Source organism: Mya arenaria, chromosome 4 (assembly GCF_026914265.1).
Source record: "Mya arenaria isolate MELC-2E11 chromosome 4, ASM2691426v1".
Taxonomy (NCBI): domain Eukaryota; kingdom Metazoa; phylum Mollusca; class Bivalvia; order Myida; family Myidae; genus Mya; species Mya arenaria.
Window position 1 is genome coordinate 21,809,104 of NC_069125.1, and position 21,798 is coordinate 21,830,901.

General features: G+C 35.8%; 1 protein-coding gene and 1 long non-coding RNA gene across 3 annotated transcripts in view; one reads left to right on the top strand and one right to left on the bottom strand.

Moving 5' to 3' along the window:
* The window catches only part of LOC128230585 (uncharacterized), a 319,871-nt gene that overhangs the window by 205,243 nt on the left and 92,830 nt on the right, over positions 1–21,798 (top strand). The window lies entirely within an intron of this gene.
* Positions 1–21,798, bottom strand: part of LOC128230583 (uncharacterized) — a 93,001-nt gene that overhangs the window by 55,039 nt on the left and 16,164 nt on the right. For both annotated transcript variants that reach the window (XM_052942999.1, XM_052943000.1), the window contains exons 3-4: positions 18,538–21,295; positions 17,938–18,094 (exon numbers count right to left, since the gene is read on the bottom strand). In XM_052942999.1, coding sequence (XP_052798959.1) covers positions 17,938–18,094; positions 18,538–21,295 — 2,915 coding nt within the window. The remainder of the gene's footprint in view (positions 1–17,937; positions 18,095–18,537; positions 21,296–21,798) is intronic.

The window sequence follows — 21,798 nt, forward strand, 5'->3', positions numbered from 1 at the left end:
TCGAAACATCGGTTCCTTCGAGGTTTTGGCTCGGTCCCTGGCGACCTCGAACGATCGCAGTTTTACTGTACTTATTATAACAAACTGATAAAAAATAGTAATTAAAACAACCTATAATAAAAAAAACTAAGGTATCTTTAAAAGGTTTCGGTACCACAAATATGTCAAATGCCTGGTGACCCCATAAGATAGGCAATCTTACCAATACAGTGAATGGTTATTTTTATATTTGCTATTTCATAATGGTCACATGAGAAGAACCAGTAATCAAATGAAAATACTGTTTACTTTTAACAATTGCAATCAACGTCATGCTTCTATTGGTAGGGCCAATGATATGCCGAGATACAAAAAGAAGTCATCACTGAGTGTATACCGCTCTAGAAAACGGGAAACGGACAGTCCCTATACCAGGCAATTCAAGAGTTACCGTCACACCCCGAAAGAGTTTCAGTTTCACACCAAACAGAAGCTTGAAACGTCTTAAATACGATATACAGAATATAGCGTCAGACGTACCTGTTGCACCCCCAATCAAACTTTCTGTGAGAAAACCTGACTCTGTCTCTTTGAAGAAAAAGGTTAAACTGAAGTTTTCTGACAGTTCTAACAAGAGCGGCCACTGACAGCTATATCCCCCGCCTCATGGGGGCATTTTTTGTAATGAAAGCCAATCAATGGTAAGGGTAGTTTCTCAGGAACATAAGAAATGGGTAAAATTAAGAAAGGGCAATAACTCTTCCTAAAAGAATCCATTCATGAAAGCCCGTAGACATGCCCAGCCTGATTTGATGCTTATCACTCTGTGAAACTGAGAAAGCCTGACAATACGCTCTGCTTCACTATACAGTCATCAATCTGTGAAAGTTTGGTAGAAAGGATTATGAAGAAACCAATTTTAAATGTAAAATAAGCAAAGGGCAATAACTCTTTCAAAAATGGTCGAATCGCAAAATCCAGATAATATGCGCTGCTTCACTTTATGATCATAAATCTGTGAAAGTTTGGTAGAAATCGCATGAAAAACATAAGAGGAGTTGCGAAGAAACAAATTTTAAATGTAAAATAAGCAAAGGGCAATAACTCTTTCAAAAATGGTCGAATCAGGAAAGCCCGACAATATGCGCTGCTTCACTTTATGATCATCAATCTGTGAAAGTTTGGTAGAAATCGCATGAGAAATGAGGAGATGCAAAGAAATTAATGTGGGACGGACGCACGCACGCATGCACAGATGCATGGAATTGCGCCTACCATTACTATATCCCCTCGCCTTTTCAAGGCGGGGGATAACAAAGAGAAGAACAATGAGCCAGGAGAAGTTATGGAAGTTATCTGTCTACTAAATAGCCTTGTAAAAACTGGACGCTTTTCCACGGCTAATATATCATTTAAACTATTCCTTGACACTCTACGGTGGCATGCATCAGACAACATTATGGTACGCGGTATTCTGATGAGACAATTAAAATCATATTCTTTCTACCAATCATTGCTATCAGCTCATACTAACAGAAGAGTTATAGAGGGCAAGGTTAATATCAATAGCTGTACACTTTTGATCAGACCAATTGTATTGTTCCTAGAGTCAAACTGACAAAGGAGAGCATACATGTATAGGAAGCTTGTTTTGTGTATAAAGTTGTATAGAAAAATAGACAGTCAACAAAAGACAAATATATCGCTTTAAATTATTTTTTATAGAAAGAATTCAACACGTAGTAGTATTATATTATGGAACGTTTTTATAATATTATGGAACGTTTGTCGCAAGTTTAATTTGTCATACAGTTTGTTTTCATTTATAAAAGCTCGTCAAATGTCTTTCAGTGCAGATGCCAAAAGGTGGTTGAACTGTTATCAGCACACATTTAGGTGGTTAAACCAAACAAAATTGACCTTGAAGGCTCTCGTACAGCAAAGGAATTGTCAGGAAATTAAAATACCACATTTAAATAATGTTAAAGGAGAAAACATAGCAAAAAGATGTTTTTGGAGCTTAAACGTTCTTAAAGTATCAAAATTATCGCTTCCCACATTTGTAAACAACAGACTGGCTGAAGGTTTTTCCTTCAATAACTTTTTTATTCTGTAACCTAGAAGTATGAAATAAAAAGCTTAGGGAGGCATGGTAATTGTTGCGCCGAATGCGCGTCATGATATTTTGGAAATATATACTTTATACTACTTACCAGGCGAAAACAGGTTGCGAAAATCCTATTTTGTCATTGATTGGCCGCCATTTTGCATATCAGACTCCAAACCCTCACTTAAACAGTTGCAGATTCGGAATAAGTGTACCCCCCTGTATATATCTCAGGCTTTCAAGTGACCAATAACAAAAATGTAGGGATAAAAGTATATTTTTTTTTTAAAAATAGGGAAAAACAAGGATATCAAGGGCAAAAAGTAGGGATAGTAGGGCTATTTACTTACCTTTTTGGATGCAAATAAATAACTACTAAACCTATTCATCAATTGTGATGTATATGGAGCTATCTGCGTAGAAACCAGTGCTTCAAGAGGGATTCAGCCATAGGATGAGGATATGAACCTGGAATTGGTAATGTTTTATTAGATCCAATTGCTGAACACAAACTTCAACAATTAATATCTCACAAATGGCAGGTTTCATAAATTAATAACATACTTACATCAAGTCTTTTACATTTAAAGCATAATATCAAATTCGGCATCTGTACAAAGTGGCATTTGTAAGCAACAAACAAGATAACACTTTTGTATACCTAGTATGTTAAGTATGTTAACAATGCCAAGAGCATATATAAGTAATTCTAGTATGACTAGGTTATGGTTATATGAGTATTTAAAAGAAGTAAAAACCTGAATTACATACAAACAAACATATGGTTGCTACATTTAACAAGCAAATTCATTGAATTGATATCCCCCACCTGATTTGGCTGGTGTAATATATATATATATGAGTTTGAGTTTGATTGCAACTGTTTAAAATAAAAAAAATATTGTATATAATGTAGCATTTAGAATTGACCAAGAAACCTAGTTTATGACTCCATGTTACCCAGTTCTAAACTAATCTAAGATTTCATCAAGGCAAACATTCTGAACAGGTTTCATGAAGATTGGTCCAGATATATTGCAAAAATATAGCCTCTAGAGTGTCTACAGGTTTTTTTTAAGAATTGACCCAGTGACATCATTTTTGACCCCACATGACCTACTAGTTTCAAACTATTCCAAGATTTCAACGAGGCAAACATTCTGATTAAGTTTCATGGAAATTAGAGCAGATGTATTGCCTCTAGAGTGTTCCCAAGATGTCTGTAAGATATGACCTAGTTTTTGACCCCATGTGACCAATCTAAAACTTTTGTAAGATTGCATTAAGGCAAACATTCTGACCAAATTTGAACATAACTAACTATTCAATACCAATGTTTGGTTTGGGGCACAATTTTTCAAAGATTTCACCTACTGACCTTGTTTCTGACCCCATGTGACCCAGTTTCGAACTATTCAACAACAATCAAGGAAAACAGTCTAATTAAGTTTCATGATAGCCTCTAGTGTGTTCTCAATATTTTTTCGAAGATTTGACCTATTGACTTTGTTTTTGACCCATATGACCCACTTTTAAAATGAAGTCGAAATTTAACCCAAGAGAACATTCTGACCATGTTTGAACATAATCAGACCAATCACCACCATAAAATAGTTTCGGACAAGAGTTTTGAAAGATTTGACCTAGTGACCTAATATTTTATCACATGAGACCCAGTTTTAAACATGTCCAAGAGTTCATCAAGGAAAACATTCTGATCAAGTTTCATGAATATTAGATCATACATAATGCCTCTAATATGTTTCAAAGATTTTTCCAAGTTTTGACCTAGTGACCAAGTTTTTGACCCCATGTGCCCCACTTTTACAAGTGGTCCATATTTCATCAAGGGGTACAACACGACCAAGTCTGAACAAAATCAGACCAATCATTCCCATTCCGGACAAAAAAATAAATAAGATTTGACCTAGTGACCCAATTTTCGATCATATGTGACCCAGTTTTAAATAAGTCCAAGATTTCATGAAGAAACACATTCTGATTAAGTTTTATGAATATTTGACCATTTATAATGCCGCTAGTATGTTCCAAAGATTTTTCTAAGATTTGACCTAGTGACCTTGTTTTTGACCCCATATGACCACTTACAAGTGGTCGAGATTTGACCAAGGGGAACATTCTGACCAAGTTTGAACATTTTCTGATCAATGCCTACCAAAATATGGTAGCGGACGGAAGGACAGATGGAATGACGGACAGACGGACAACGCCAAAACAATATCCCCCTCCCAAAACCTTCGATTCGGTGGGGGATAATAAAGTTATAACCTAAGATATGGCATCATGCTTCTTGCACATGGTGACAAAAATGGCTTACGTACGAATAAAAAACAACAACAAGCAAGGGTTTTGTACACAGTCAGGTACAAAGGACAATTGCGGTACCAATACCAGACAATTGAAAACAATATATTTCAAAACACGGCCTATATCGACCACACTCAGCCAATATCACCCAAACTTGGCCAATATGAGATTTCTCCATTTTGATTGGCTACAAAACTCGCAAAATATAAGATTTTAGAAATGGACCATTTTCATTGGCTGTCGAAACTCACCTAATATGAGAAATATGCTGAAAATTATTTTAAAAATTGGCCATTTTGTTTTCTGCCTTACCGACTGGTAGGACAATTTTGCGTTCGTTTAACCCTAATTGGAATTACTAGCCTATTAAATACTTTAACCACTCGGCACGGTTTGATATTACAGTTGTATTTAACCCTTTGGTGATTTTTACGACTATGTTTCTGTAAAAGCAGACACCATGAATGAATAAGCGCTAAACAGGCTTCAAAAACTCTTAAGTCATTAGAATGTTTTTTAACCAAAATGTCGAACCATACATACTAGTTAATTAATAAAATACTTATTAATTAGGTGATTTCATATTGGCCTAGTTATTTGTCCTCGGTCAGCTGTATTTGCCTTCGCCCTTTCAGGCTCAGGCAAATACAGCTAACCTTGGACAAATAACTGAGCCAATATGAAATCCCTTAATTGATAACATTATAGTGATAAGGCTTTATTTGTGCCACTAGCACAGTTATATGGTTAGCATGGTATATATGTTTCTGTATATGAGATAGAGAAGGAACTAGCCACCTGAGCTACTTATTACAAGCGTTTAATTTCTACAGTTGCTAACCAAGATTAATTCAGATCACCACCATTTATAGTCATTTAGTTCAGACCACGACCACAAATATTTAGTACAACTTTTAAACACTACATTTTCATTCCTTTCTCTTCTTTTTTCAGTGACGGTACACTTTCAAGCAATTGACATCTCTTCACATCAATGTCATCCCTCTGTCTTCTGCAGTTTTCCATGGCAACCCTTGCTTGGTCAAGTTTTATTAGCTTCTTCAAATACACTGTTTGCATGATCAAGTTCTTCATTTGCTTTCACTTTAGTCTCTTTTTTACTTAGTTTCCTTTTTCTTCATTTTTCTTGTACTCTTTTTACCTTTTTCTTCTTTATCCTTTTTCCTTTGAAGAAATTCTTCATGTGACTTCTCTTTTTCTAGCCTTTCCTGGTATTTCTTGTATGATCCTTAATCAAAGGTTACTATTTTCCTGGTTATTGGCACTAAAATAACATTTCAATAAAGTGAGACAGCATCACACGTTAAGTCTTAAGCCATTCAACATAAAAAACAAAATCCACCCTATTCCAAGTTTGAGTCTTTCTTACACCATGATCCAAGTTGATGTCCATTTCATTTGCTAGATTCATCCAGACAATATTGAATTTTGTGTATCCATGTGTCATTTTTACAGTGAGTGACTTCAGCTTAATGGACCTGAAATGATAGCTTATTTGACTATCAGATACCCAAGAGACTTACTGATACCTAAGTCTCATACAAATGCAAGTTTTTATTACTCATTTCAAACAAGAGCGGTCACAGACAGCTATATCCCCCCCTTCATGGGGGCTTTTTTTGTAACGAAAGTTAATCAATGGTAAGGGTAGTTTCTCAGGAACGTAAGAAATGCGTAAAATTAAGAAAGGGCAATAACTCTTTCAAAAAAGGTCAAATTGCAAAAGCCTGACAATATGCACTGTGTCACTATATAATCATCAATCTGTGAAAGTTTGGTAGAAATTGCATAAAAAACGTAAGAGAAGTTGTGAAGAAACCAATTGTAAATGTAAAAAAAGGGCAATAACTCTTTCAAAAATGGCCGAATCGCGAAAGCCCAACAATATGCACTGTGTCACTATAAAGTCATCAATCTGTAAAAGTTTGGTAGAAATCGAATGAAAAACGTAAGAGGAGTTGCGAGAACCAATTTTAAATGTAAAATAAACAAAGGGCTAAAACTCTTTCAAAAATGGTTGAATCGAAAGCCCGACATTATGCGCTGCTTCACTTTATGATCATCAATCTGTGAAAGTTTGGTAGAAATCGCAAGAAAAACGTAAGAGGAGTTGCAAAGAAACCAATTTTAAATGTAAAATAAGCAAAGGGCAATAACTCTTTCAAAAATGGTCAAATCAGGAAAGCCTGACAATATGCGCTGCTTCACTTTTTGATCATCAATCTGTGAAAGTTTGGTAGAAATCGCAAGAAAAACGTAAGAGGAGTTGCAAAGAAACCAATTTTAAATGTAAAATAAGCAAAGGGCAATAACTCTTTCAAAAATGGTCAAATCAGGAAAGCCTGACAATATGCGCTGCTTCACTTTTTGATCATAAATCTGTGAAAGTTTGGTAGAAATCGCATGAAAAACGTAAGAGGAGTTGCGAAGAAACCAATTTTAAATGTAAAATAAGCAAAGGGCAATAACTCTTTCAAAAATGGTCGAATCGGGTAAGCCCGACAATATGCGCTGCTTCACTTTTTGATCATCAATCTGTGAAAGTTTGGTAGAAATCGCATGAAAAAACGTATGAGGAGTTGCGAAGAAACCAATTTTAAATGTAAAATAAGCAAAGGGCAATAACTCTTTCAAAAATGGTCAAATCTGGAAAGCGCGACAATATGGGCTGCTTCACTTTATGATCATCAATCTGTGAAAGTTTGGTAGAAATCGCATGAAAAACGTAAAAGCAGTTGGGAAGAAACCAATTTTAAATGTAAAATAACCAAAGGGCAATTACTCTTTCAAAAATGGTTGAATTGGGAAAGCCTAACAATATGCCCTGCTTCACTTTATGATCATCAATCTGTGAAAGTTTGGTAGAAATCGCATGAAAAACGTAAGAGGAGTTGCGAAGAAACCAATTTTAAATGTAAAATAAGCAAAGGGCAATAACTCTTTCAAAAATGGTCAAATCGCAAAAGCCAGACAATATGTGCTGCTTCACTTTATCATTTTTAATCTGGTAGAAATCGCATGAAAAACGTAAGAGGAGTTGCGAAGAAACCAATTTTAAATGTAAAATAAACAAAGGGCTATTACTCTTTCAAAAATGGTCGAATCGCTAAAGCCAGACTATGCGCTGTTTCACTTTGTGATCATCAATCTGTGAAAGTTTGGTAGAAATCGCATGAGAAATGTAAGAGGAGATGCAAAGAAATGAATGTGGGACGGACACACACACGCACGCACACATGCACACACGCACGCACGGAATCGCGGCTACCATTACTATATCCCCTCGCCTTTTCAAGGCGGGGGATAAAAAAATCAAAACAAGATTATGGACACTAAATTGAGTCAAATCTTTCAGATTTTTGACCAAATTTTTTTTTTTCTTATCTTCAAGAGAGAATTTAAATTTCACAAATCTATTTAATTGCAGTCACTGCTTTATCACATGTATCATGTATGGATATATAAATAATAATTCAATTTTAAATTAGAGTATTAATTTCCAACATTTTTAATATAGTCAAGCAATGGGTAAGTGTGCATTATAAAGACAAAATGCAAATGATATGGGTGGCAATTTCATATATAGGATTTTAGTGAATATAAGTAGTAAGCAGGCATAGTAATGAACAGAATTTATGAGGGCTCATCATCGTTCATGTCCTCAAGGAGATGACAGAGGTAATAAAAAAAATTCTGCTTAGGCCTTTTATTTTTTATTGTTTGTTTGACGAACCGCCATGACTGAATTTTTCATAGGAGGAAGAAATAAAATAAACAAGAGGCCCATAAGGGCCTATGCTCTACTGGCATGGCTCTTGTGGTCATTTTCAATCCAGAGCATGTATGTATGGGTAAAAGGCAACAAACAAATAGGTCACGTTTTGTGTTTGGGTTACCTGAAAATGTTGCACGTTCAACATCTGACGACAGAAAGTGTTGTAAGCAGATTAGTTGCATGAACTATTTTAATATGTGCCAAGTAAAGGTCATCTTTCAAAACTGTACTCATGGTAACTTCACTTCACTCACTTCATTTCTGTAGCTTTAAAAATAAAAAAAGTTGGTCAAAAGGTCAAAGTCAAGGTCATCCGAGGACAACATTGATGCTCCTTTGCAAAACTGTGCACATGGTCCAAATATCATTGCTGTAGCTTTAAAAATAAAAGAGAAGGTCAAAAGGGGTGGGGCCAGCTTTGGCCCCAGGAGCATAATGTCAACTGTTTTGCTAGACAGTCATCATATGATGCTCCACAACAAATATCAAAGGTATGAGCCTTGTGGTTTGAAAATATTTTTTAAATAAGTCTCTAGGAAACTTGTGACCCCCAGGGCAGTGCCAGTTTTGACCCCAGTGGCATAATCTCAACAACCATGGTAGCAGACCACTTAATTATGCCTAATTCAAAATAGCAAGTGTCTGCATAGCTGGTTCAGACAAAAAGATTATCAAACATTCCCAATTTAGGTATACCACACCTGTGAACCCCGGGGATGGCCAGTAATGACCCCAGGGGCATAATTTGAACAAATATTCACAAGCAATTGTTCTTAGATGAATGCGTGTACACACAAAAAGATTTTCAAACATTTCCCAATTGAAGTAACCAAACCTGTGAACCCTGGGGCGTGGCCAGTAATGACCCCGGGGGCAAAATTTGAACAAACATTCAAAACCAATTTTGTTTAGATGAATGCGAGAACTACAGACAAGTTGGCCGATAGAGCTTAAAAATTGGCCTTTGGCCTTTCAACAAAAACAAGGTATAGAAATTCACAAAATCAACTGCAGAACCAAAAAAGCAAGTTGTCTCCCTTTCATCCTAGACTTGACTTTACATGTAAACTTGGCTAAATATAGACAAATTTGGTCACACAGACTTGGCTAAAAATAGGTTAGCTAAAAATAGCATTTCTTTAAAACTTTCAAGGCCCTTAATCTAGGCATGCATGGGCAGATCTGGCTGGTTTTCGAAAAGAACCAAGTTCTGATGGATATTTAAATACTGAACAAGTTTTATCGAGATACAATCAAAACTGAAGACTGTATCGTGTTCACAAGCAATTGTTTACAGATGCATGGACGCACGGACACACTGACGCACATACTACGTACACATTACCATTGCATAAGCTCTTCTGGCCTTTGGCCAGTAGAGCTAAAAATAAAATTTCAAAATCTTGTTTTATTTTTTGGTAAGAAATGAAACATTATTTAATAAGCTACTTATTGAAAATTTAATACTTTAAACACCAAACAGGGATGGAATCTTACTAACGGTGCTATATTAAACAATATTTTTCTTCCAATCACTGAACAATTACTGCCTGAATGGTGTTCACATAATTAAATCTTAACATCAGTTTGATACTGATTGCTTTTATTAAGTTTTTTTTAATGATCACATGATAGTTAATACTGACTAGGTACTGTCCACAATCTTAACATTAGTTTTATATTAAACACTTAAGTCTCATTTGAATGGTCACATGACTGTTAATTCTGACAAGATACTGTTCACAATCATAACACTGTTCACAACCTCAACACAAGTTAGCTCAATTATTTTGGTCCCTAAATGGCTTTCAAACACCATTTCAGACCAAACCATGAGTCTGAATCCTGTTATTAGATGGCGATGCTAGTGCTCCGGTGGTTGTGGGTTTGAATCCCAAGCCAGGGCACACTTTTCTTCCAAGGTTTATACAAAGCAAAAGAACTATTTTGGAACTATTATGTGCAGCATTTTCTTTGGTATGGCACAAACACGGAATATAATAGGTCCGTGACACTGGCACAAATAAAAATATTAAGTCAAGAGTCAAAAACTGCCTGAATAATACTTTTCAGGAGGTACCAAATCAAATTTCTTCATCATGGACATCATTATATATCAAATGAACTGACAGTCATTTTAGGTGGCACGTTTTCTTCCTTTGTTTTTCACAGAACCTCTATGACAATTAACCGAGTTACAGATAAGTTTTCCAATATGATTGAGTTTTACTCCATACTTTTGAAAATAATTGGGTATCTCACATTATAAATGAGTATTTCAAGTTTCTATTACCCCATCGTTTTAATTTTAATTGAGTAACACAAATGAACAATTATTTTTTATTAGTATGATTTGAAACAATTACTGGTAACAACTTTAAAATTTAAAACAAGAGCTGTCGTAAGACAGCGCACTCGACTTTGCCGCTTTGACTGAGAATACAATAACGATGTAATAATATCAAGTTTGGTCTCTTTATGTCAAACCTAACTAAAATTATTCGATACATAAGGTGACTTTGATGCTGCTCTCCCACCAGCCCACCCAAACAATGACGCAAGTCATTCAAAAAACTTGATTTCCCATTATGAAAATGTGGTTTAGAATATACAAATATGCCTTTCAAAGGAAATTAAAAAAATAAAAAAATAAAAAATAAAAAAAAATAAAAAATTCAAGGGCCATAATTTGTATTTAGACTTAAAACGGAGTTATGTTTCTTGTTGTAAGTTGGTCGCAAATAATTTTGAATTTAATTAAGTGCATTTAATAAACGGTATAGAATTTTTTTTGTTAAAATCCCAACTTGCCCTTAACTTTTACTTGCCTAAACCTTTAACCTAAGTCAATCAGGGGCCATAACTTGTATTAAGGATATGGAGTTATGTAACCTCATTGGGTGATGGTCCTGAACAATTGTGTGAAGTATTAAGTCAATTGAATGAAGGGTATAAAAGTTATTAAACAATATCCCAACCTGCCCTAAAACTTTAACCTAAGTTCCATTGTCAATTAGGGGCCATAATTTGTATAAAAGATAATATGGAGTTATCTAACCTCATTATGTGATGGCTCTGAACATCTGTGTGAAGTATTAAGTCAATTGAATGAATGGTATTGGAGTTTTAAGTGAAAATCCCAACTTGCCCTAAAACTTTAACCTGCCCTAAAACTTTAACCTAAGTCAATCAGGGGCCATAACTTGTATTTAGGATAATATGATGTTATGTAACCTCATTGTGTGATGGTCCTGAACAACTGTGTGAATTATTAAGTCAATTGAACAAAGGATATAGAAGTTATTAATAAATATTCCAACTTGCCCTAAAACTTTAACCTAAGTTCCATAGTCAATCAGGGGCCATAACTTGTATTAAGGATATGGAGTTATGTAACCTCATTGGGTGATGGTCCTGAACAATTGTGTGAAGTATTAAGTCAATTGAATGAAGGGTATAAAAGTTATTAAACAATATCCCAACCTGCCCTAAAACTTTAACCTAAGTTCCATTGTCAATTAGGGGCCATAATTTGTCTAAAAGATAATATGGAGTTATCTAACCTCATTATGTGATGGCTCTGAACATCTGTGTGAAGTATTAAGTCAATTGAATGAATGGTATTGGAGTTTTAAGTGAAAATCCCAACTTGCCCTAAAACTTTAACCTGCCCTAAAACTTTAACCTAAGTCAATCAGGGGCCATAACTTGTATTTAGGATAATATGATGTTATGTAACCTCATTGTGTGATGGTCCTGAACAACTGTGTGAATTATTAAGTCAATTGAACAAAGGATATAGAAGTTATTAATAAATATTCCAACTTGCCCTAAAACTTTAACCGAAGTTCCATAGTCAATCAGGGGCCATAATCTGTGTAAAGAATAATATGGAGTTATCTAACCTCATCATGTGAACAACTGTGTGAAGTATTAAGTCAATTGAATGTAGGGTATTGAAAATCCCAACTTGCCCTAAAACTTTAACCAGACGCCGACGCCGACGCGAGTAGTATAGCCCACCTATTCTACGAATAGTCAAGCTAAAAATACATTTGGTTCGGGTTACCCGACCCTACGGAATAGGTGCCAACCCTACCGTTTTTATAGTCAGTTTAAAAAAACAAGAGGCCCAAAAGGCCCTATGCTCTACTGGCATGGCTTTTGTGGTCGTATCAATCCAGAACATGTATGTATGGGTAAAAGGCAACAGACATATACTTTATGTTTTGTGTTTGGGTTACCTGAAAACGTAGCACGTTCAACATCTGAGCCCAGAAAGTATTGTAAGCAGATTAGTTGCATGAACTATTTTAATATGTGCCAAGTAAAAGTCATCTGACAAAAAAAAAATGCTTTCAAAACTGTACTCATAGTAAAAATTTCTGTAGTTTTAAAAGTTAAAAAAAGTTGGTCAAAAGGTCAAGGTCAAGGGCATCCTAGGACAACATTGATCAATTTGAACAAACATTCACAATCAATTGTGCTGAGATGGATGCACGAACACACAAAAAGATTTTCAAACCTTTCCAGATTTATGTTTACCAAACCTGTGAACCCTGGGTGTGGCCAGTAATGACACCAGGTGCATAACTTAAACATTCACAACCAATTTTGTTAAGATGAATGCGCAAACTACAGAACTTAAAGCTAAAAAATGGCCTTTGGGCTTTCAACAAGAACAAGGCAGAGTAATTCACAAAATCAACTGCAGAAGCAAAAAGCAAATTGTCTCTCAAAATCCTAGACTTGCAAATTGTCTCCCTTAACTCTAGACTTGAATTTACATGTACATGTTAACTTGGCTAAAAATAGAATTCGCTCATGCAGACCTGGCTAAAAATAGAAAGCATTTCTTTAAAACTTTCATGGACCATAATCTAGGCATTTATGGGCGGATCTGGCTGGTTTTCGAAAGGAACCGAGCTCTAATGGATATCTAGATACTGTACAAGTTTCATCGAGATACAATCAAAACTGAAGACTGTATCGTGTTCACAAGCAATTGTTTACAGACGCACGAACGCACGACCGCACGGATGCACATACTACGTACACATTACCATCGCATAAGCTCTTCTGGCCAAAGGCCAGAAGAGCTAAAAAATGAAAAACTTTTTTTTATTTTATTTTTTGGTTTTTAAATATTGAGTTTAAAACCTTCAATGCTTATACAGGAGATAACTTTAACGCCGTTCTCCAATGATGAAAATGACACTCTTATATAAAGCTTAATAATAAAAAAATTAAAAAAAAGCCTACCTACCCTACCTATTTTTGAAAAGGATGTAACCCTAACCAAACAAATTATTTTTTAGGCCATATCAGAAAATGACTACAAATTAACAGAAAACTAGAGGTAATCAATATAAATATTCTGACCAAGATACCCGATGATACAGTCATAAATGTGACCACTCGAGTGCTAACAAGCTTTTCCTATGATTTGACCTCGTGACCTAGTTTTTGACCGCACATGACCCAGTTTTAAACTTGACTTAGCGATAATTAATTGTAAACATTCAGACCAACTTTCATGAAGAAATCTTTATAAATGTGACCTCTAGAGTGTTAACAAGCTTTTCCTTTAATTTGAGCTGGTGACCTAGTTTTTGACCGCACATGACCCAGATTCAAACTTGGCCTAGAGCTAATTAATATAAACATTCTGACTAAGTTTCATGAACATACAGTCATAAATGTGACCTTCAGAGTGCTAACAAGCTTTTCCTATGATTTGACCTTATGACCTAGTTTTTGACCGCACATGACCCAGTTTTAAACTTGACTTAAAGATAATTTATGTAAACATTCAGACCAACTTTCATGAAGAAACCTTTATAAATGTGACCTCTAGAGTGTTAACAAGCTTTTCCTTTAATTTGACCTGGTGACCTAGTTTTTGACCGCACATGACCCAGATTCGAACTTGGCATAGAGCTAATTAATATAACCATTCTGACTAAGTTTCATGAACATACAGTCATAAATGTGACCTCTAGAGTGCTAACAAGCTTTTCCTATGATTTGACCTGGTGACCTAGTTTTTGACCGCACATGACCCAGATTTAAACTTGACTTAAAGATTATTAATACAAACATTCTGACCAACTTTCATGAAGATACAGTCATAAATGAGACCTCTAGAGTGTTAACAAGATTTTTCTTCAAGAGTGTTAACAAGATTTTCCTTCAATTTGACCTGGTGACCTAGTTTTGGACCGTACATGACCCAGAATCGAACTTGACCTATAGAGTATTAATATTAACATTCTGACCAAGTTTCCTGAAGATACAGTCATAAATGTGACCTCTATAGTGTTAACAAGCTTTTCCTTTAATTTGACCTGGTGACCTAGTTTTTAACCCCAGATGACCCAATATCGAACTCATCCAAGATTTTATTGAGGGTAACATTCTGACCAAGTTTCATAGTGCCAAAATTGTGACCTCTAGAGTGTTAACAGTCAAATTGTTGACGACGGACGACAACGATGGACACAGGGCGATCACAATAGCTCACCTTGACAATGAGCTAAAAACATAATATCATAAGTTTGTTTATTAGGATTCAAAATGATAGCATAATCATTTAAATTACTTGTAAAGAAATTGACTGTCTGGAGTATAATTTGCATGTATTTACATAGTAAAAAAAACAACATGTGTTTTGGCTTTCGACTCGCCATAGTCATGCAATGTCGCTTAGAAGTTGGTCGATTATTGATCCTTCGATTCCTTAGGCATCACATGAGAGCACAGAATCCTTTATTATTGTTTCTTATATTTCACCAACTATTTTAGATGATGATGTTTGGTTTAGATAATAAGTTAGCAAGTTTGACTGGGTTGGTAGCAAGTTTGACTGGGTTGGTAGCAAGTTTGACTGGGTTGGTAGCAAGTTTGACTGGGTTGGTAGCAAGTTTGACTGGGTTGGTAGTATCTTTATTCGACCTAATTTCCTTGCTGACATCTTCGCGGGAAAAGTTGAAAATGTGAGTTTCCGCCTGCATCTGTCTGTAATTGTATACCTTCGTATTTACTCATTTATCAACAGAACGTGTCTTTAGGCAAACTCCGAGGTCTTTGATTATTTCCGGCTTGCTTTCAGAAAATGATCGGCCAATTACGGAAACCATTATCTATTTTTACATTAAATACATTAATCGAATCAACTTAGCAAATTAGACAAAATGAGTTTCCAACTTTCATTTTTAATTCATTACGCATCCTTTCAAATTAATTGCGTATTCTGCCTTTTCTTATGCGTTTTGTTACTCATCAATTTTTAGAACAAATGGGTTTTCTATTATTTTAATTGCGTATTTACCTCATCTGTAACTCTGAGTCTGACAATAAATTTGACCCCGATTTGTGGCAACACGGAGCCTAGCATGTCATTTAGTAAAACGATCTCCCTTCATGTTTACTTGCATTTCCAGCTGGTCAATATCCACAAACATTCTTTACGAGTGTTTGGGAATGCTTGTGTTAATAATATCGGAGACAGTATCATTTTCATTATTTTTTTTTAAAGTGAGTTTACTGTTTGCTGTCCGAGAACTAGATCCAACTATGGTATAAAAGGGAGGTAATGGTGAGTGGGTGTTTTCTCCTGTTTTTTGAAAGCATTTCAAATCAGGGAAGCATTTTTTAAAATTTAAACCTTAAATCAAATTATTTTATCCCATAAAAATTTAGGCATGTAGTTTGGAAGTGTGTCCATCAATATGAATACATATATCATAGTTTTATGTTAAAAAAATGGTCTTGATAATAAGAAATGCATATCTTCAATTTCAAAATTTGAATATTGTAGGAGGAGCAAACAAACTGGCTTGATCATGTGATCTTCTGTTTGTAAACATGAGCACATGTTAGACAGATCTATCTAGAATCAGATTTTCAATAATGTAAATGGCATGCATATAAACTTACAGCTGCATTTTTTTCTCACAACAGGGACAATAAAATTCCAGTGAATATAACACAGTGTTATCATTATGGTAATGCCAGCTGTATTTTGGTATTTTGATCAGACCAATTATTCAACTACACATCTTGGCATTATTTCTCTTTGCATTCTGAATACTGTCACATCAACATTGTCCCTTTGCATTAGCTTTCTGTTTTAAATACTGAAATTAATTTTCATGCATTTTGTGATCTAACATTGACCAGAACTTTTTATATCTCACTCTGCAAGATGTTCTATTTTGTTCATGTGTTGCCTCTACACCGAGCCATGCCTGTTCATGTGTTGTCACAAATAGTGAACTTAAACACTCTGTACATGTTCCATCTTTAACCTAATTTTCATCAGTTTCTCACTTTCCTGTATATTATAATATTATTTTCCAAAATGCTCCTTCTGATGCTCAAGGCAATGTATTCTCAGCTGATGTTCATATTCTAAATTATTATGTAACACATCCTGTTGTTTTGACTGTCCATTCTCATTCATTTATTTGTAAATTTTAAAAAAAATCCCTATTATTGTGATTGAGTAATGCTTCAATCATGTTCTTTTTTGCTCCTCGATTAATAAAATTGACAGATCAAACTGCTTATTTTCATCCATATTCAATGTGAAGTTATCCAAAAGAATGACTGTGAGAGCAATAAAATGGAGCCAAAATCATCCCGCCAGAAATAAACTTTCCTATTGAAATATAATAGGGTAGGTCACTTTATACACAAGTTATTTTTTAGAGTAATTATGAAAAATTGTGTCAATATAAATAAACCATTCTTTGAAAATTTTCAAGAACATAGATTGTACATAAAATTGAGTGTTATGTTTTAAAGCAATAAAAGACATTTAATATTAAAATGCAATTTTACTTCGAAAGAAATACCATCCATTCAATAAATGAACTGTTCCTATTGGCATGGGTCAGTTGGTCAGGGCTAAATACTTCACATTTTGGAACATTTCTACCCCAAAGTTGTTAACACTTTGTTATATACGGTAATCTGTTAAATGAGCCCCTATATATCAGTTATCTTACAACATCTGAATTTTTTCTGAAATCGTGTTTTTTTGAGCGGCGGGTTTGTTAAATGAACAATCAAAAAACAGTGGCCTTACTTATCAAAAAAATTAAGTTCAGTTTTTGAAAGACCCTGCTACATGTGATTCAATATTTCCCATGCATTGGGAAATTAAGGAACACATGATCACAGTCAGTGTCTTTAACACTTACCAAACTGCCAAAACATTACAATTCTGAAATATTTTGTCAAGTGTCTTCCCTCAGCAATTAGCACAATTGGGGGAAACACTGCTAATGTAAGTCTGTGTACAAAAGCCTTCATAAATATATAATGCCACATAAACAGGTCTCTGATAATGCAAATCATGTTCCTCTATCATTATTCCAAGAAAGAAAGAATTACCTGAAATGGGTGTCTCTGACTTGCCAACATGCATCACTCATTCTCATCATAGAACCCCTCTTGCAGCACCGGAGACCTACTGCATCAAACTAATTCTACAAAAATACTAGAAATGGCTCTTTATTAAAATCAAGATTTATATTATTTCAAATAATGCTTTTAGTTCAAACTTTTCTTTTATTTCTCGGATATTTTTTACAAAAAAGTAGGGAAAGTAGGGCTTTTTCAAGAAAAAGTAGGAGCCTAACATAAAAAAGGAGATAATAGGAAAAAAATGGTCCCCTTGAAAACCTGAATTATCAGTATGCAAACAAAGATTGCGACATACGTCCACACAGCCCGAATTGTTGGCCTGGGTGTAGAACTGGCCTTCTGCTACCAGCTTACGGAGAGCTACGTCACATGCCTCCTGCCGCCCATCTTTTTTGTTTGTGCAAGTCACCGCTGGAAACTTACGGTCACCCACAAATGCTGCCATTTCAAACCTGATCAACATTGGAAATTTCAAGAGTTCAGACAAATGTTCCAAGCTTAATGGATCATCATTTTAGTTGAAAGTATTACAATTTACACTTTATTATAAATCATTCCAGAGTTTCTTCTTCAGATTGTGGGAAGGGGCCTTAGGCTTAATTTTGGGGGAGGGGGTAAAAGTCAATTACAAGTTAACTTCAAATATAGGGAAAACAGCAAGATCTTTAAGAAATTTGCAAATGGGAAGTACCTTTTACATAAAGTAAACGACACCTGCATAATAACTCATTAGTGTTCAAAATGTTTATGGTGTTTACTTAAATTACTAGCAGTAAAGATTCTTAAAGTGAAGCAGTATTCAACAAGATAAAATTGTTTAGCCATATAATTTAAGCAATGATTAATGAGCAAAACAAATGATACATTTTCTTTTGGGCTTCTAACAATCACTTACGTTGGTCTGTGTGATGCACCGCGTCTGCTTATCACCTCCACCCTGGCTGTCTGTTTACGTGATTGAGCGTACTCCATCAGGGCACTGACAGGGTTCTTGTTGAGTGCTGCAAAGCTCTCCGAACTGAGTGCTAGACTAAGGTCCTTATTGGCTGGTGTCATCACGGGCCTGGCTGTGCTGACTGCTGTGGTCAGTGGCATTTGATAGGTCAGGGCCCTATGGTGTGGCTGACTGAAGGCTGGAATAGCTACCCCTGATAGCTGGATGGGGTCAATGGAGCAGGACTGACCTCTCTCCTGGGCCAGTATGAAGGCTGGTGATGGAGGGGGCCCGACAGAACTCACCTTCAACGAAGAACAAGCTGATAGTGGTCTGGAAGGCATAGGCAAATTCTGTGTTAAAGTCAGAGCTCCTCTACCCATGTGTCCTGTTTGAAGCATGGATCTTGATGCGGACTGGCTGGCGAAGGTTGATTGCAAACCAAGACTTTTAGTTTGACCAAACAGTGATTGTTGTTTACCTAAATACATTGTAGATGATTGATTATAAGATTCAGCATTTCTTAAGGCAGTTGATGTCTGTGTATTATTGGCAAACACACTATTCTGTTTGCTGACAATGTTTGAACTGTCTGTTGTTCTAGGTGGAGAAATTTCCGTCCTATTTAGAGTTTTAGAAATAATGTCCATGGGTGATGGGGGTGGGGCTCTGCTAACTTTATTACAACTTGATGGTATAAAGGACTTTTTCTGCTTGAAGCACTCTTCTGCTGTTGACTTGTTAGGATAATCAGCATATTTATCTGGAATTTCCATCTTTTGCACAGCCTGGGAATTTGGTAAAGGTTTAAGGTTTGGAGAAGGTGTGGGCCTCAGGCTTACAGCTGGGTCTTTGCTCATCAGCCTACTTGCTGGCTTTATTGAGCCTGATCCTGATTGAAATGAACTATTTGTACTCAAATTGCTGTAAGACCAAAGATTTGAATTCAAACAAGGCATTACACTATTAGCATCAAATACGTCAGAAGATTGCAATTGTCTTTGAGTAAAAGCTGGAGTACTTACAGCACCAAATTGACCAGATGTTTTATTGCCCAGAGGCAACCCAGACAAACTTCCTGATGCTAGTGTACTCAAGGCAACATTTCTGTCATTCTTTGATTGGCTAAATGTCAAAGACATCAATGATGGTATTTCTTGCTTAAACAAGACAGTTGATACACTGCTATTTAAACTACCACTACAGCTAGATTGGACAGTGCTTACAGGAACATTGTCACTAGAATGTGGCATGATTTTATGAGAATCAGATGGCTTATTCATACTCTGGGCATTCAATAGAGCCTTGGGTGAAGGTGGAGGCCCACTGAAAATTGACCTCATCTTTTTTGCAGGCTCAATTGTATTATTTGCTGACATTCGTTGATCCTTTCCATTGCATACACCAGCCTCAGACAAGTAGTTCTGCCCCTCAGGCGTGATTTTCCATAATCTACTACTCCCTGAAACATAATTCTGCCTTAAACATTTCTCCAAAAGTGTTTCTAGCTGTTTTTCTTCCAAATCCGTCTTTTTCTTTAATACAAACTGGGCGAGTCCTAAGCCTGAATTTAATACTTGCAATACTGTTATGCATTTTTTCATACCAGAATCTGTTTGCCTACTTTCAGCAATCTCAGTTTTTTGGTTATCAATATTTGCATTCTCAGCACTGTCATGAGATTTTAAATCCCTATTATTGGAAAATGTTGAAACAAAGTCTATAATGTTATCAGCACCTGCTTCTTTGTTTTCTTCAACTTGATTATCATATTCTTTCTTTTCATGGTCTAAGACAAAATGAAACACATCTGGGGTTGCCCATTTCTCACTAACTGAGTTTTTCTGTGTTTCTGGAGTTCTGATTATTGGCTTAAGAATAGGTATCTCTGGGGTTGACTCATTTACTATATTACCTAAATTTACAAAAGGTGAAAGTTCTGGTATACCAGAAGAATCAAGCATGTTTTCTTTATATACATGTCCACTTACAGACCTACTATCTTGATTAATCAGAGATTTTTCTGACACCGAATGTGCACATACGGTGCTCTGTTCTGATTTATAACTATCAGTTTCAATCTCTATGTCATGTAACTCACTATCATTATTACACTGGTCAGAAATACTTGCATCGTCTTTAGAAATCAGTGATTGCACACTTTCATTAGACCATTCTTCCATTGGATCATCAAGGCCAAACACATCTCTAAAAGTCTTTGGTTTCTTTCTTCCAAGATCATGTTCTGATGCAGTCCTATGCACCCCCCTTTTATAGTCACCACTATGGAGTCTATCAACCCCAGATTTAACACTCTTCATAGCAATGCTTTCGACAGTTTCAACATGTTCTGACTTTGTCACCAATGCTATAGGCGCATTACCTAAACCTTCGCCAGAATCAACTTCCATTTGTTCCACATTTCTCTCAGTGTCATCATTTGCATCATCATTTGAATTATCTGAATCATCATCTGAATCATCATCATGACACATTTGACCACACAGCTTAATGTAAGAAAATTGATCGCATGCACCACCATTATGTTCACCAACAGTAGGTTTGACACCAAAATGGTCCTCACATGCAGCAACTGTACTAATGTCTGAGAGATATGGTTCTAGACTAAGATCTGTCCTTAAAAGTTCTGGTTTGACTTGGAGCAGCTGGGATCCATCAATGGAAGTACTATAAAAGTGGCAGCCTGCATTTGCATGGTCTGAAAAAGAAAAAACAAGAGCTGTCACAGTATGTGACGAATGCCCCCGAATGTGACATTGACCTACAAACAAGGTCATTACATGAAAAGTTGATCTTGCCTTTACGTGTCAAATACATATGGCAAGTTATTTTAAATTGCCTCTGAACATAAAAAAATACCACCCATACTTGACAACCTACACTGTTAAGTCCTTATATTCAGAATTCCATTGTGAATAAACACTTAGTGTATCTTTCACCTTAGAAGTAGGGACATGGGTCTTGCACATGACACGTCGTCTTCGTATGTGGAACACATGTAGCAAGTGATTTTAAAATCTGTCCATACAAGGGAAAGAAACAGCCCTGACACGACAACCTAAACTCTATGTCCTTATATGCAGCACTCCATTGTGAATAAACACTAAGTGTGACCTTGACCTTTGAGGTTGGGACACGGGTCTTGCACCCGACACGTCGTCTTGGTATGTGGAACACATGTGGCAAATTATTTTAAAATCT